Source organism: Chelonia mydas, chromosome 17, assembly GCF_015237465.2.
Source record: "Chelonia mydas isolate rCheMyd1 chromosome 17, rCheMyd1.pri.v2, whole genome shotgun sequence".
Lineage (NCBI taxonomy): Eukaryota > Metazoa > Chordata > Testudines > Cheloniidae > Chelonia > Chelonia mydas.
Window position 1 is genome coordinate 5,516,344 of NC_051257.2, and position 16,734 is coordinate 5,533,077.

Below are 16,734 nucleotides of genomic sequence, written 5' to 3' on the forward strand. Positions count from 1 at the left end.
GTAGGTAAATGTTGTTGTTACCTCTCAGAAGATATTTGATCCTGTTTATTTACAAAGAATTATACAAAGTCCTTTTTCTCTGTACATGTCTCAAAAGGTCATTTGCAGTAGTATCAAACAAGAGGGGACAGTTTCCTGGCTCACAGTTTCAAGCCTGCCTTTCCACCAATGTCTTCCCAAAAAGCTCTTTCTCTTGGCTTTTCCTCAGGACCACACTACAAGTGCTTCTCTTTCTGTCTCTTGTTCTGCTTGCTACTTTCTCAGCTTTATGCCTCCAGCATAACAATATTAATATTCTCATTTTACAGATGTGGCATATGAGACATAGATATTAAAGTAAAAATTGTAAGTCTTGGTTGCCTGAACTAAACCCACATACAGGTAGCTAAATAAGAGGTCTGCCTTTGAGCGATGATGAGTGCCTCTTATCACCTGTTAACTTAATTTGGGACACCTGACACCTGAACACCTCTGGAAAATCAGGTGTAAATATGGATATAGGCACTAAAATTTTTAAATTTTGACCTAAGAAGCTCAGTCAAGACCGCACATCAAGGAAGTAGCAAAGCCTGGATTAAAAACAGGGGCACTTCTGGACACTGTATAAGACATAAGTAACAACTACTGATTTGTAATTCCTGCCTTTGGCTTCTGTACTGAGTAAACCATACCACAGCTTGTAAAATATTAAATTAAAAATTAATTATAGTTGCAGCTTTGATGGTGGGTTGCTGGAGGTGAGAAGAGAGCAAATGGAGGTGTCAAGTGTGGCAACTAGGTTTGCGGACAGACCACAGGTGACACTGGGATTTGGGGACAGGCAGAACAAAAGAAGATTCTGGAACCAGGAAGTTGTACAATAGATGTCAGGGAACAGAATAGCTGCAACAAATGTAGACTGAAAGGAGTAACCAATAGAGAGAAGGAAAGAGCAACAGAACAAGAGATGCATCCGATGAAGTGAGCTGTAGCTCACGAAAGCTTATGCTCAAATAAATTTGTTAGTCTTTAAGGTGCCACAAGTACTCCTTTTCTTTTTGCGAATACAGACTAACACGGCTGCTACTCTGCAAAAAGAAGAAGAAATGGGGAAAGATATAGGCAAAGCACCAAAATAATTATTTTCATTTTTATTTTGTATGGAATTTAAAAATTAATGGGCCATATTCTGGCTAGTGTATTGAAACAACTATAATGGACCTCCAAAACAGCCAGATATATATACATACAGTGCCAAAGCAGCATTGGCATTTTCTGTATTTTGGCCAAGGCTAGCCCCAATCATATAGCCTGAACTAAGATCAGGGATAATCTGCACTGGAGCTGACTTAAAGGCCGTTGCCAGGTCAGGGGCTAGATGATAATATACTTATTGTCCAGACCACGAACCCCAGGTCATACCTAATAACGCCTCTTTGTGGCTCTTGACACAGAGGGACTGCAGAGTGATTTCTGTGCAGTCTTCAAGGGGGCCAGTACGAGGGGAGCCAGTTCAACACTGTAGAGTGGGGGGTTTTTGTTTAATTTTCTTAATTGATTTTTCAATATGCTATTATACTAAATGTCCTAAGTGATATAACAGTTTAACAGCATTTGACCTTCTGAGTATATTTCTGTATGGGTATACAGTGTGCTGTTTTTTAAATGTACTGGAAAATATAAAAACAATAGACAAATCAATTATATCTACAGACTTGGCCCAGGGTCATTCAAATATCCAGTTATCTGTTTATGATACATCCAAGGAAAGATGTACACAGAGAAACAGCCAAATGAGAAGAAAAAGGTAAACACTGAAATTATGATCAACAGAAAGTTTTATGTCATTCATTGTTTGGATCCTGATATATTTATTGTTGCATAATTGACATTGTGCTGAAATATGATTGCAACAATTGCTTAAAGTTAAACATTTGGGAAGAACATTAATTAGTTCAAATAATTTTCTACATATGGAATTATTGGCCTGTGATTATTCTACAGATACATCTAAACCTTGTCTATTCCTTTTAAAATAAGTCTCTCTCTTTTGAACTTTACCAAGTTATCCATTTTCAGCATTCAGTGCTGCAGTAAAAATTTACTTCTGTAAATCTGGTTTGCTTGTAGACAGAGGCTGACACAGTAGATTTAGTACAGCTGTAGAATTAATGTTCACACTCCCATGCTGCAGTTTTCCCATATGCTACATAAAAATGCTACACACTTTCTCACTCTAAAGCTGCAGTATTAGGGTGTTTAACTGATTTTATGCCTTCAGTTTGGTTAATGTTTTCATTTATATACAATACAGTTTTGCACAACCTCTGCCAAACAATGTATTGCAAAATAATTTACAGTAAAACCATAATAAATTTATACAAAGTATTGATTTAGTATTAATTTTCAAACTGTGAAAGTCAACGGATCATAAATCTGCAAATAAACCGGCCAAATGAAAGAGATAACTGATAAAAAAAAAAAAATTAGTCACTAGAGAGTTGGCTGTGTTGTAGATGTGTTTTTTAGATAGTTACAGGAAAAAAATTATACTGGAGAAAGGTTCTGTAAATTATAAAATTAGTAACATAAAAATAATACACTGAAAAATAGACCATTTCAATAAAATAGTGAAGAAAACCACCCAAGAATCTGAATCATTTTCTTGACATTCTGTTATCATAATTCAGTTAACACGAAACAGTATTGGAGCTGCCCCCCCAGTTTTCAGTAGTTTGTGGGGAAGGGAACAGAGGCTTCAGAATGTATCAAGAAGTTCCTGAAGATGATTTTATGTGTTATGTTACATGGGGGGGGGGGGGCGGGGGATTTTTTGTCTAGTTTAAATGCCAGATCTCAGAGTCGTAGAGTTTAAGGCCAGAAGGAACTACAAGTCATCTAGTCTGACCTCCCGTATATCACAGGACAACAGCACCACATGCTAAACCAACAACTGAAATTATACCAAAATATTAGAGCTCACAGCAGAATAAACTATTATGTACCACAGGCAAAGAATGGAGGGATTGAGAAGACCAATGCTTGAGGCCCTTGCAAGGCCAGGGAAATGATTGATTGAGATATACTCAGATAATCCTAGCAAGTGACCCATACTCCCACACTGCAGAGGGAGGGGAAAAACCGTTAGTCTGTGCCAGTCTGAGCTAGGGGGAAATTCCTTCCTGACCCGACATAAGGCAATCAGTTAGATTGTGAGCAATAACTAGCCAGTCAGGCACCTGAGAGAGAGAATGCTTAGTACCACCTCAGAGCCCTGGCCCTCCCCGTCCAAAGTCCCATCTCCAGCCATGGCAACCTCTGATGCTTCAGAGGAAGAAGACAGGAAAAAAACAACCCAGAATACATTTGTGGGGAATCCCTTCCTGGCCCCTGTGGCCAGCTGAAACCCTGAATCATAGGCTTTTAGGATCATAAGACATAAACCAGAAGTGAGACTCAGGACTATTGATATAAACCCTATTGACGTTATTGGAAAGAGTATCATTGAATTCTGTGAGCTTTACATCAGGACCAAAATGGATCATGACAGAAATCACTCTGGAGCTTTCCTAATGTTCATTAGTTGATTTAACTATGTGCTTTTACCCCTTATGATGTGAAATCAGCCCCTGAAGAGCTTGATCCTGCAAGGTGTTGAAAACCTTCAACTCCCATTTACTTTTAAGAAAATTAAAGTTAATCAGTCACCAATTCAGCACAGAATTTAAGCACACATTTAACTTTCAGGATATGCTAGATTCCATTTGTCCTCTAACCCTATACTCAGCCAACTAGAACCTATTTCTGATAAACACACATTTTTGAAAAAGTCCAAATGTTCTTATAAGTTGGTGAAGAACATTACAGGGTAATGTGTGGAAAAAGTTGTTCATCCACAAATGTACGTTTTACAGACTTGGAAATGTTTTGCTCTAATGGGGAAGATTTTCAAAAGTGGAAGTCAATGGGACTTGTGCTCCTAAGTACCTGGAATACTTTTGAACATATCCCCATATGTCTTTAATGTACAGTTGTTGACAATGTTTGAAGCTGATATCATGAACTGCTTGCTAATAATATTTTAGTTATTCTTTAAATTCTTGATTTTACAGATGTTTGTAACTACCTAACAAAAAAGTAATAGAAATAGAATACCTTTTAGTAGATAATTTACCTTAAGAATATATAACATTTTATTGTTAATAATGGTCTAGTATAAAGTCCTCTGTTTGTTCATATTTCTCAGGCTTCAAGAGTCTGACTTTCTGTATGTACCTTGAATCCCATATAATTCCTCTACCATATTACCAAGTCCTACATCATTAAACTGTCCATTTGATCTATATATAGATGCACTTTGTTATATCCCTGATAATGCAACAATAACAATGGTAAGTTTTGGTACTACTGTGGTTTCACATTTTAATTGATGTATAGATATTCACGATATTTAATAAAGCCCCAGGAGACCATGGAGCAGCAACATCTATGTTGATAACATTTGCTGGTTCCAGTCCACCTTTTTGGCTTTCCCACTGTCTCTTCCAGTGACCCCTGAATAAACAATATCCAACAAGAGATGGCAACCTCATCCCATTACAATTAACCAATCAAAACACATTTTGGTGATTTAAACTATAAACATTTCCTACCATTCTCTAGAACCTTTCAGCTTTTTATGTGAACCACTGACTTTACCAGGAGTCTTAAAGACTTCTTATCACAGTACTTGTAACTTAAACAATTCAGGTCTCAGAGTAGCAGCCGTGTTAGTCTGTATCCGTGAGCTGTAGCTCACGAAAGCTTATGCTCTAATAAATTTGTTAGTCTCTAACGTGCCACAGGTACTCCTTTTCTTTAAACAATTCAGTTTGTACCAGTATTTCTGTCTCCAACTTTCCTTATTTTTATAAACAATTTATACAATGGGGTGAGTCTGACTTTTCTTACTTTGGATTACATAGAACATAGGGCCTCTGGACAGTGGAGTCTGGGCCTCTCCTTGTCCCATTGCTGCTGCTACTGGCTGTTGTTACTCATGCTTTGTTACATTGACTTCACTAGAAGCACTCCTGAAATAAGGGCTGTTCATGTGAGAATAGTTTCACAGGATTGGGCCCCAAATTTGGAAATTTGTAATAAAATTGGTGAAAAATCAGATAATCTGTGTAGTACATACTGTCCCTCAAGAAAGAACAATATCTTGCCTTAGAGTTGAGGTAGTTATGTTAATTAGTTAAAAACTTCAGTAATATCTTGGCTCAATAAATTATCTCTATTCATTACCTTTTAGTTGCCTATACAACAAGTGTTTGCATTAGGTTTCAGTTAATGCCTTGTCTGAGTTGTAAACTCCTTTCAGGCAGTCACCAGTCTAGTTAGGTGGACACAATGGGGTCTAACTAGGAAATCTAGGCAGAGGTGATTCTTAAGTCCTCTAAATTTTTTTTATTATTATTATTATTACTGGTGGGGTTAAAAAGAATTTGATTCCAGACCTCAAAGACTTACTGCACCAGGCTTATTAGGGCTACCAAATCAGTCATCACATAGTTTTCCCCCAGGCAGAAAGTATTCTGTTTGGATCCAAGTCATTTTCAGGACTGAATAAAAATTGACCCCTCTGTTTATTCATTCCTATTTGTGTTCTAACACAAATACGAAGCATGGCCCTAATAAATATGTCTGAGCTATTTTAAAAAGTAAGCAGAACACAAAGAAACACACGGCTGATGTTGATGGAAAGACTTTGTGCATAATACAGTGAAGAAATCTTTCAAGGACATATCCTAGAAAAAAAATGCTAAGGCCAGGAAGAGGTTGCGTTGTCTGTTTTATAGTAACGCTTGCATAATCCTTGAACTTCTCTTGTTTTAAACTTTATTAGGTTCTGGGCTCTTGAAATGATGTGACTCACTCACTTACATCAGATCGGTCCCTTTTACTTTATTCTCTGCCCTTTTTTGGTCTTGAGTACACCTTCAACATGTCACACTCTTCAGGCTCATGTATTGTACAGTATTATGTTAATTACTCTGGAGAATTGCAGTGAATAGGGTTTTTCTGAAATAAAGGTTTCAAAGTCAAAATCTGCCCTCAGATTTTCATGCAAAATGCCTGTTCAAGTAAATGGAAGTTGCAAACATATATAAGGAATAGGACTGTCCATTAATCACAGTTAACTCATGTGATTAACTCAAAAAAATTCAGTCGCCATTAATCACAGTTTTAATCACACTGTTAAATAACAGAATACCAATTGAAATTTATTAAATATTTTTGGATGTTTTTCTACATTTTCAAATATATCAATTTCAATTACAGTGCAGAATACAAAGTGTACACTGCTCAATTTATATAATTTTTATTACAAATATTTGCACTGTAAACATGATAAACAAAAGAAATAGTATTTTTCAGTTCACCTCACACAAGTACTGTAGTGTGAGCTCTTTATCATGAAACTGAAACTTACAAATGTAGATTTTTGTTGTTACATAACTGCACTCAAAAATAAAACAATATAAAACTTTAGAGTCTACAAGTCCACTCAGTCCTACTTCTTCTTCAGGCAAATCGCTAAGAGAAACAAGTTTGTTTACATTTATGGGAGATAATGCTACCCTCTTCTTAATTACAGTGTCACCTGAAAGCGAGAACACATGTTCGCAGGGCACTGTTGTAGCTGTTGTTGCAAGATATTTACGTGCTAGATATGCTACAGATTCATGTGCCTCTTCATGCTTCAGCCACCATTCCAGAGGACGTGCTTCCATGCTGATGATGCTTGTTAAAAAATAATGCGTTAATTACATTTCTGACTGAACTCCCTGGGGGAGAATTGTATGTCTTCTGCTGTTTTACCTGCGTTCTGCCATATATTGCATGTAATAGCAGTCTCGGATGATGACCCAGCACATATTGTTCATTTTAAGAACACTTTCACTGCAGATTTGACAAAATGCAAAGAAGGTACCAATGTGAGATTTCTAAAGATAGCTACGGCACTTGACCCAAGGTTTAAAAATCTGAAGTGCCTTCCAAAATCTGAGAGGGACAAGGTGTGGAGCATGCTTTTAGAAGTCTTAGAAGAGCAACACGCTTATGCGGAAACTACAGAACCCAAACCACCAAAAAATAAAATCAACCTTCTGCTGGTGGTATCTGACTCAGATGATGAAAATGAACATGCGTCGGTCAGCGCTGCTTTGGATCGTTATCAAGCAGAGCCCGTCATCAGCATGGATGCATGTCCTCTGCAGTGATGATTGAAGTGTGACGGGACATATGAATCTTTAGGGCATTTGACAGGTAAATATCTCGTAACGCCGGCTACAACAGTGCCATGTGAACCTCTGGTCTCACTTTCAGGTGATATTGTAAACGAGAAGCGGGCAGCATTATCTCCTGCAAATGTAACCAGACTTGTTTGCCTGAGCAATTGGCTGAAGTAGAACTGAGTGGACTTGTCGGCTCTAAAGTTTTATGTTGTTTTATTTTTGACTGCAGGGTTTTTTTACATAATTCTACATTTGTAAATTCAACTTTCATGATGAACAGATTGCACTACAGTTTGCACTACTTGTAATAAGGGAATTGAAAAATAGTATTTCTTTTGTTTTTTACTGTGAAAATATTTGTAATAAAAATAAATATAAACTGAGTACTGTACAATTTGTATTCTGTGTTGTAATTGAAGTCAATATATTTGAAAATGTAGAAAACATCCACAAATATTTAAATAAATGGTATTCTATTATTGTTTAGCAATGCGATTAATTTTTTTAATCGCTTGACAGCCCTAATAAGGAAGAATTTGGCTTTTGTGATTTAAAAATTAGGGCCAAAGACATACAATGTAGGTTTCCAAAAAGGTTGTTTAGAAGTTTCTTTAGGTATTATTTTAGTATGCTACAATATTTCCAAATTAATATTCTGTGTCCAAAAGTACATAAAACAAAATTAAGTAATAATAATAATTAATAAAGCACATTGAAAATTAACTTTTTCCTCCTAGGTAACAGGGCAAATCAAGAATTCAGGGCTGAATAGCTTGCCTGATATTATGGCATTTCCACTTCCTAATAGTTCATCTCGAAATCCAGAATTCCAGTACCGAATAGTCTTAAATGGAGATGATCCAAAAGTAATGGATATCAATACATGTGTTCTTCAAGTTTATACAGTGGATGTAGATTCTGGAGACGTTGTTATAATAGGCATATTAAGCAAGTATTATTACCTAGCCCTCTTTCTTTCCTCTGTCATTTCTCTTTGGTCCTCACTATACCTTCCGATGTTTGTGTCTTCTCAAGTATAGAGCACAGAGTTTTATTTCATAGCACAATGCAAACTGTTGAAATGCACCTCCTAGGGACTGTGAGGATCACTACTAGCAGAAGCCTGAGAATAAAGTAACAAACCCTTTTTTTATAGAGCATAGAAAATTAGTACAGACAAATATTTTAAACTGAAATGCAATTAAACCACTGTTTATAGAAATACTTCTAGTCTATACTTTGCAACTGGATTCAAAAGAATGGATCTTTAGGTGATTGGCCAGAATATGGCAACTATAGTTTAATTTAGACAAATAAACAAGGAACTAGACCAGGGAATTATGTTAAAGGGAATAGCCTTCCAGTTTACTGATCAGGAGAAGGATTTGGAATGCGTTGTGAGAAAAATAATCAAAACTATCGGAGTAGTGCACAACTGCAGTAAAAAGAGGCAAAAAAGGTGCTAGGTTATTGGATAAATCCAGCTTACCTTAATCACATGAGTAGTTCCGTTGACTTGAGGGGACTTAGAAAAGAGATATCCGTATTAGCAGATGGACAGAATACAAAACAAAAGACACTACTGCTGCTGGCACTTCTTATATTTCCATCTGGAAAACCTGTGTAAGATAAGGCACAGAACCAGTGTTGTTAATTTGGAAAGGATGCAGCAAAGGGTAAGAAATATGATACCACGTCTTGCAATTAGATGGAAAGGTAAAGGGAGTTGGGCTCGTTTTAATCAATAAAAAGAGGAGTCATTGAAGTGACTTGTTAGAAATATGGAAAGTTAGGATCGGGATCACCAGAGCTGATGGACATTTTGAGACTTTTAAATGCTAAGTAGCAAAGTAAAGATGTTGAAAGTAGAAGTTTAACAGGATATTAAACTAAGATTCTTAGTGCCTGTTTATGGTGGCTGTTCAGATGGAAGTTAAAGATCTCATGAATTTTTAATTTTCAGGCATAGGAAATAACCCCAATATCTTGATCAACAATTATATCTCTCATTAAAGCTGATTCTAATGTTCATGACTGTATGTCAGTTATTCGAAACACACAATGGCTGCCAGGTTTGCGTTACACACTCCTTCTATTGCCATGATCTAACTCATTACTGTGCAGAGCATTTTGGGATAACTTGGATACGAAAAGTGTTTCAGAAAATCAGAGTTTGTTCTGTTCCAAACTGAGAAGTCAGGCAGAACTGTTCCTCACAATAAGTAAGTTATATACAGAGTAACTTACCAGGAAAGACCTGTTAACTGATGATAAATATTAGTTTGGGACACCTAGATTTGCTTCTGTAAAGGGAGAGAATTGAGGGATATGCTGAAAATGGAGGAAAAGGAGTCACAGCAGCTTTTATACATGAGAGAAGTGATAGAGATCCTGAGACCTGGCCTTGTCGGAGCCATCTTTTACAACATCCTATGAAAAGTCAACCGCACTTTTGGATAATCAGGGTATTTCTAAATACGGCACTTGTGTAGTTTCTCCATGGACCTAATCTTCTTCATCCATTCAGTTGTTAAGGGAAATATTGGAAACGTTTAAGAGAAAATCACATACTCAAAACAAACAAATGCACAGTAAAATCTTTAGTAATCCCTAGTTCTCTGTAGTTTTTCCTCTGCTTTATATTTATAGGAAACTCTGTGATACGTGTGTTTAATGATGATGGGAAGCTAAACGTAGGAGGATTTCAATTAAGACTGAGAGGAGGGATGCCAACCAAGGAACCAGCAGCTCTTACACCATCTGCATTAAATCAGTATCCAGTGATTCCCTGCTGCACTATACTACTTCGATTGTTACCACATACTCAGGCAAGTATAGAGAGTTTCAGCCATAATAGTTACTCTATCTGCTTGAAATGCATGCTGCACTGTGGAAATCAGTGCTATATGCTTTATATAGATCAGAATTTAAAGGTGTGATGTTAACTCCTGTTGGCTAATGTGTGCTAATAAATACATTTTAAAAGTTTAATGTAGGCAAAGCACACCCTTTTTAACATTTGCTAAATTAGTTGAGTTAAATCCGAAGGAGGAGCCTTAGAGGTGCCCTAGTCGTTAACTTGACCAGAGAAGCATGTGTTAGAAGCACTAGGCCTTGTCTACAATAGAGTTTTAAAATATTTTTATTACCACATGCTAAAATCGTGCCTTTACATCCTAGTGTAGGCAAGGGAGTTGCATAACTGCTTGAAATCACAGACTTTGGGACTGAAGTGTACTGTACCTAGATGTGGCAGAGTGTAAGTGCACTAACAAGTACCAAATACACAAAGGACTAACTCCATCTTCACCTTCCCCTCAGTTTTCACAGATGCTCAAGGGAGGGGCTGTTAGAGGGGTTTTTGAGAGACAGAAAAAGGAGATTCTGGAAGGCAGGGCTCTACATCCAAGTGCTGAGAGCTGGGTGAATTCCAAAATCGAGAATCTTTTCTGTGTATGGTTTTTCTTATAGTAAATTTATTTTTATTTATGCGGACAAAGATTTGCTACTGTTGAGATATCATTGCTGATTGCAGCTGTTTAATTTCTCCTGAGTCATCCCAATAGCTTACACCAGAACCCTGCAGTTTGACAGTGTTTTTACAGTTTTCAGTGCTTGCACCAAGCTACTTGATGGGATATTACTTCTCAAATGATGCTAAGCCCAGTAATTCAGAGCTAGAGGTTATATCCAACTTTCAAAAGGACAACAGCTTCCCAAAACTTGTACAAGACATGGCAATACATTTAATTGACAAAGAACAAAGCAAAGGTACGAAAACTAATTATTGGTACCTAATTCACAAATGCTCTTCCTGCTATTATTTGTTTTACAAACCATAATACAATATGATTACTTATATATCTAAGCTCTGTTTATCATTTATTAATACTGAGCCAAATCTGTCCTCAGACCCTCACATGCAGCTCCCATGAATCCAGTACTAAAGGGAGGTGCACATGGGTATCTGAGAGCAGATTTGGCATACTGTTTTTACTGAGTAATATGTGTATTTGTAGCTAATCAACTTATTGTTCCTAATTGATTAGGAAACACTCAACAATAGTAGTTTCATGTGGAAGTATTATTATTCTGGGCACTACCTAAAGGATGCATGGGCAAGGTAGAATTTAAAATAATCCTGCTTTGATTAATGTCACACTTACATTTAATCTTAATTTAACATCAAGCCGTTAAAACAGTAAGGCTTTGTCTACACTGGCACTTCTGTTGGCAAAATTTTTGTTGGTCATGGGTGTGAAGAAAACACTCCCCTACCGACATGAGTTTCTCCGACAAAGGTGCTAGTGCGGACAGTGATATGTCGGCGGGAGACGCTCTCCTGCCAACGCAGCTACCACTGCTCATGAGGGATGGTTTAATTATGCCAATAGGAGAGCTCTCTCCTGCTGGCATAGAGTGGCTACACAGGACACCTTACAGCAGCACAGTTGCAGCGGTACAGCTATGCCACTGTAAGATCCATAGTTTAGACATTGCCTAAAAGTTCCTAATTTAAGTCTCCCGGGCTGTGTATACACTGCAGCATGTACCTGTGTCCTAGTTTGAATGCATGTGAACTTGGCCAAGCACAAGCACCTCCCAGAGTGCAGTCTGCAGAGACCTGCTCCAGACCCAGTGTTGAGACACTGGATGGCATTTCAGGAGCACTGTCCGAGATGCAGAAGGTGACGGGACTCAGTGTGGGGTTCATTCATGGCAGAGAGACTGATGAATACTGAAATTGTTGGATATTTTTCATGTATAGACTGGTGCAGAACAGCTAGCACAGCTAGTGGGACCACCATGTCGTGCAGACCTGGGATGACCAACAGTGGCAGTGGAGGTTTGTGAGGCCCTTAACACTGGTTTACCCACAGGTGACAGACATAAGAAGTGCGCCTGAAATAATGGCTCTGTTGCAGAGAGTAGGGTCTCCAAACCCCATTGCCCACCAGCAGGAGCCAATGAGTATGTCAGCCGAAAAGGTACTACTCCCAGTTTCCACAGGCCTTGATCAACCACAGAGGCGGATTCAGAAACGCCAGCATAGGAAGTATTGACTGTATTGTCAAGGTGCATGGTGTCAGATTGCTGAGATCATCTGGTGTTTACCTTCTTAGAGAAGTGACCTTATTTCCTCCTCATAACATTATTTTGGTACAGACACAAGAAAGTGCCCCATCATCACTGGTGCACTTATTCTCTTATTCTTCTATTATTCTCACAGCAAAATGACTGACCTAGTATTCTATAATTGGTTAATAACATAGTAGAAGCATCCTGATTGGTTGATAACTTAGACTGATTAATAATTAAATCACTCAGTGTTTTAATGTCGTGCGCTGCAGAGAGTTGCAGGAGACAAATTAAAGAGCAGCTCCCGAGCCTTAGTCTGAGCATCACTGAATTAGATGATGTGAGTGTGGATAATAGGGAAGTACGGGCAAAAATGCATTGGATGACTCATGTAAAGCCCACAGTCTAGACATATCTTTTGTTTTATATTTGGATACATGGTGTGGAACTTAAATGTTTACATGGTTATTTTGGATGTGTAAGTGCTGATTTAAGCATCAAAATGCAGAATTGGTCAATTTTTGTTCAAAAGATATTATCAAAAAAGCCATTTCATCAATTGCCAATTTATATATAAGATGTCAATGTTTGTTTCTGCAGTTACACTTGATCATTTGAAAGCCTGGTATGTGGAAAGGTTGGATGAAAAAAGACATTCACAACCAGAACACTTTCCAAAATATATCAATATACATCATGCAGTCCGCTATCGGCAAGAAGCAGGCATCCGCATAAAGGTCAAACAAGCCTTTGGACTTAAAGGTGATTACAAATACTCAAAGATTATTATTTGTATTTTATTTCTTTTAATAAGCAATACTATTTAAAACAAAACAAAACTTTTCACTATGACCAAAATTCCCCATGATGGTAAATAAGGCTTGACAAAGCCCTGGCAGGGATGATTTAGTTGGAGATTGGTCCTGCTTTGAGCAGGGGGTTGGACTAGATGACCTCCTGAGGTCCCTTCCAACCCTGATATTCTATGATTCTATGAAATGTACTTGTGGTTTTTTTGCAGGATCTATGAGTTTGCTCAGATAGTTTGTGAAATGTCTGTATTGAAAGTACCTCTGAACAATGTGTAGTAATAAAATAAAGTAGAATACTAAAGTAAAATAAAACAGTATTTCTAATTAACAGTATGATTGGAGAGAGAGAGAGAGAAATGTCACATGTACTTAAAAAATAGTTAGGATTTTGGGAGTTCTTATTCCCATCAACAATGATTTTCACAGATGAGAAACATAAAATCCATGCACCTGAGCATTAAGGGGCAAATCCTACCAGCCCACAGTAGTCCAAGGGAATCAGGTGGTTCTTCTCCATGGGGTGTATTCCGGAAGCCAGCGCAGAGAACCTGCACCATCAGCATGCGACAGAGTTGTGCTCCACAGGGGCTCCCAGATTCCCCTCAGGCAGGGTTTTTCTCTTTTGATGGGACCAACGAATCTGCAATTTTATTGATCCATTGGCCATTTTCCCCCAACTGCCTGAGGAAGCACCATTCCTGCTCCTCAACCTCCACTGTATTCTTCAACATATCACCTTGTTATTTGGACTTTGATAAGTGGACAGGATTTGCCCCTAAAAGACCAGGTTGTCTCATTGACAATCTATCTGACTTAATGTAGAAGTTATAAGTAGCAAAATAGTTGCACTTCTTGGCATTTTAGATGCCTAGTCATAAATATGTACAAATTAATCTTCTGTGCTGCCTATTTTTTTATGCAGCTGGTGGATATTATGTAAATGTGTTCGCCAGAGTCCTTCAGGGAGCTGCAAGCATGCATATTCCTGAGTTACCTCAACAATGGGCAGGAGAAGAAAAATTTCTAACAAGCCAACTTGATTTCACAAGTCTACAGAGATCACCACGGTGGACTGATCCATCTGTGGTATGGAATAACTGCCTCTTTGCATTTGCTCCCCACGAATTATCTATATCAAGAGAGAGAAGGATATTTACAGATATTTTTCATTTTTTAAATAATGAAAAAACAAACTTCTGTGAGGTCTATGGGTAATAGCTGAGCTGATAAACCCAAGCTGTATAGGTATCGTTCAGCTTCTATGCCAGCTGTTGTCTGGCATTTGAAATTTGATTGAGCAATTAGTATATAATATTTATAAGGAATGTCACACAATGACTGGCCCCTGTGATTAAAAATAGGTCCAGCTCCCCTGTGCCAGAGCAGGTGTGCCCCCAGTTGAACCAATTAAGGGACCATTTCAGAAGACCTTCTCTCCCTGCAGCTTCTCTCCACAGTTCCTCTTCTAGCCTTTTCTTCACTGAGCTCCCTCTGAACCCTTTAGAGTCCCTTAATTGGTTCAACTGGGAGAGTTTTTAACAGCAGTATAGATGGGGCTGATAGCACGGCCTATTGTTAAGGTTGCCAGACACTTCCCATTGTAAGACACTGATTTCTCAGTGTGCACCTCCTTGATAGAGACTGACAGTTTAGCAGCTAAAATCTCAGAAGATTCCATCCTCACTGAGCATGCTCCAGCCCTTCATATCTCCTGTTTCTGACCAGATTGTGCATATTCCATCTCCTCACATATGACTGGACTATGCATGTGCCATCCCTGGCCTACAGGGGCAAAGAGGGACTTTCTCTTCATTCCAGCCCCGGTCTCAGGTTGGGCACCCAGAAAATGAGGAACACACAATTAGTGGCCAATTGTTGATAAGTTTGATTTAAGTGAGCTGCCTACTATCACCTAGGAATTCTGTGGTAGAGGAATGGATAGAATCCATTTATCCAGGACAGCACTCAAGTGCGTTAACCATGTGACTATACTATCTCTTCCTGTAATCCCCTGACTCATTTTCTACACACCTGTCAACTTCTGCAACAAATGAGGCAAGGGTCCTACACACAACAGTCTCCTTCACTACTCAAACCTGATTCATTGTCAGAGCAGGCACATCCTGTGCACTGAATGGGGAGGAAGTCCTGTGGGAAAAATTAGTATGTGAGCATGTAATTAAAGGCTGTCTCATAATTAATATACACAAGGTGATCAAATTAAGTTTGTACAGGCAGTTCCTAACTTTTGAGTTTTGGGCTTGCAATCTTAATGTTCTTTTCATGTAATTTTTTGTATGTAATATATATTTACAATATAAGAAAATAATTAAATGCAATAAATCAATATGCTTGATATCATTTAATTTCTGTAACCCAAAAGTTAACCCATTAGAAAATAGAGAGTGAAATTATTACTGCTCCTGTGTGGTTCACTTGTAGGGGAAGGGAGGAGGTGCACAAAAACCCTTTCTCCCTTCCAAGAGCAACCAAATGCTACATACCCATAATGCAGCTGTTTGTGCTGCATGAGCAAAAGCTTTGGGGTCCAGCTAGTACTACTGACATCATTACAAACTCCAGATCAACAAGGTCTTGCCCCTTGCGTGCCAGCTCGTGCACCAGAAAGGGAGTAAGCACATGCTGTACCTTTTCAAGAAGTGTATGTAGCAAGTGTATTGCTAAATATGTTTCCTCCATTGTGCCTGGAGGCATTACGGCTTACGTAAGCGTAATGCCTTTGCATTATGGCTTACATAAGCGTAATGCTATTCTCCGCAACCACTGTTGTTCACACCACTCCAATGCTCCATTGGGTTTCAGAGACATAATTTAGCCCATTTTATATTCTCTTTACTTTGGCATCATACGTCATTTGTGGACACTGTATCCACAACAAAAGATTTGCATTCTAAGTGGAGAAAAATGTCATAATTTGGCTCCCCATTTCCTCAAATAATGAGGATTTTCTCTACTACAGTTTGGAATTCTCCCTTCTTACATGTAGCAGTCTAGTTTCTAGTATATCTACTCTAGTAATAAGGAGATATCTTCATATTCCTAAAGTCTCCTAACATGACTGGCACAATTAACAGTAGCAATTACAATTTACACTAGATTCCTGAGATCCAGTTTTTAATAGAATCTGCCCCCTCCCCCCAACCCCCCAAAAAACACCTGGAGCTAAATATTGATTTTTCACAAATTTGTTTCATAATTACAGGCCCGGTCCTTGGCAATCTGTCTAAGCAGTTATTGTGCACCCGTCTCTCTAATGTCTAGTTGCCAAGTGAGCAAAGGGCTGGTTGGAAAGGCTTTCTTTGCTTGAATCTGCACTGCAACACAACAGGAATAAGGAAACTAATTCTTATGTCTGTAAAAAGAATGCTTCCAATCAAGTGAGCTGTAGCTCACGAAAGCTTATGCTCAAATAAATTTGTTAGTTTCTAAGGTGCCACAAGTACTCCTTTCCTTATGTCTGTGTTTCAGGAACAAGGCATCAGCACATAGCCATACCAAGGCCAGCTGCTGTTAGGTACCCAGCAGGGGTAATGGATATAGTTTGTGGCTCCCACATTTAATGG

At 38.3% G+C, this 16,734-nt stretch overlaps 1 protein-coding gene across 1 annotated transcript in view; it reads left to right on the forward strand.

The window, feature by feature from the left end:
- The window catches only part of LOC102931149, an 82,505-nt gene that overhangs the window by 42,597 nt on the left and 23,174 nt on the right, over window positions 1-16,734 (forward strand). Inside the window, exons 16-19 of the mRNA XM_043531076.1 lie at window positions 9,909-10,087; window positions 10,865-11,030; window positions 12,939-13,100; window positions 14,073-14,236. Of these exons, the coding sequence (XP_043387011.1) occupies window positions 9,909-10,087; window positions 10,865-11,030; window positions 12,939-13,100; window positions 14,073-14,236 (671 nt within the window). The remainder of the gene's footprint in view (window positions 1-9,908; window positions 10,088-10,864; window positions 11,031-12,938; window positions 13,101-14,072; window positions 14,237-16,734) is intronic.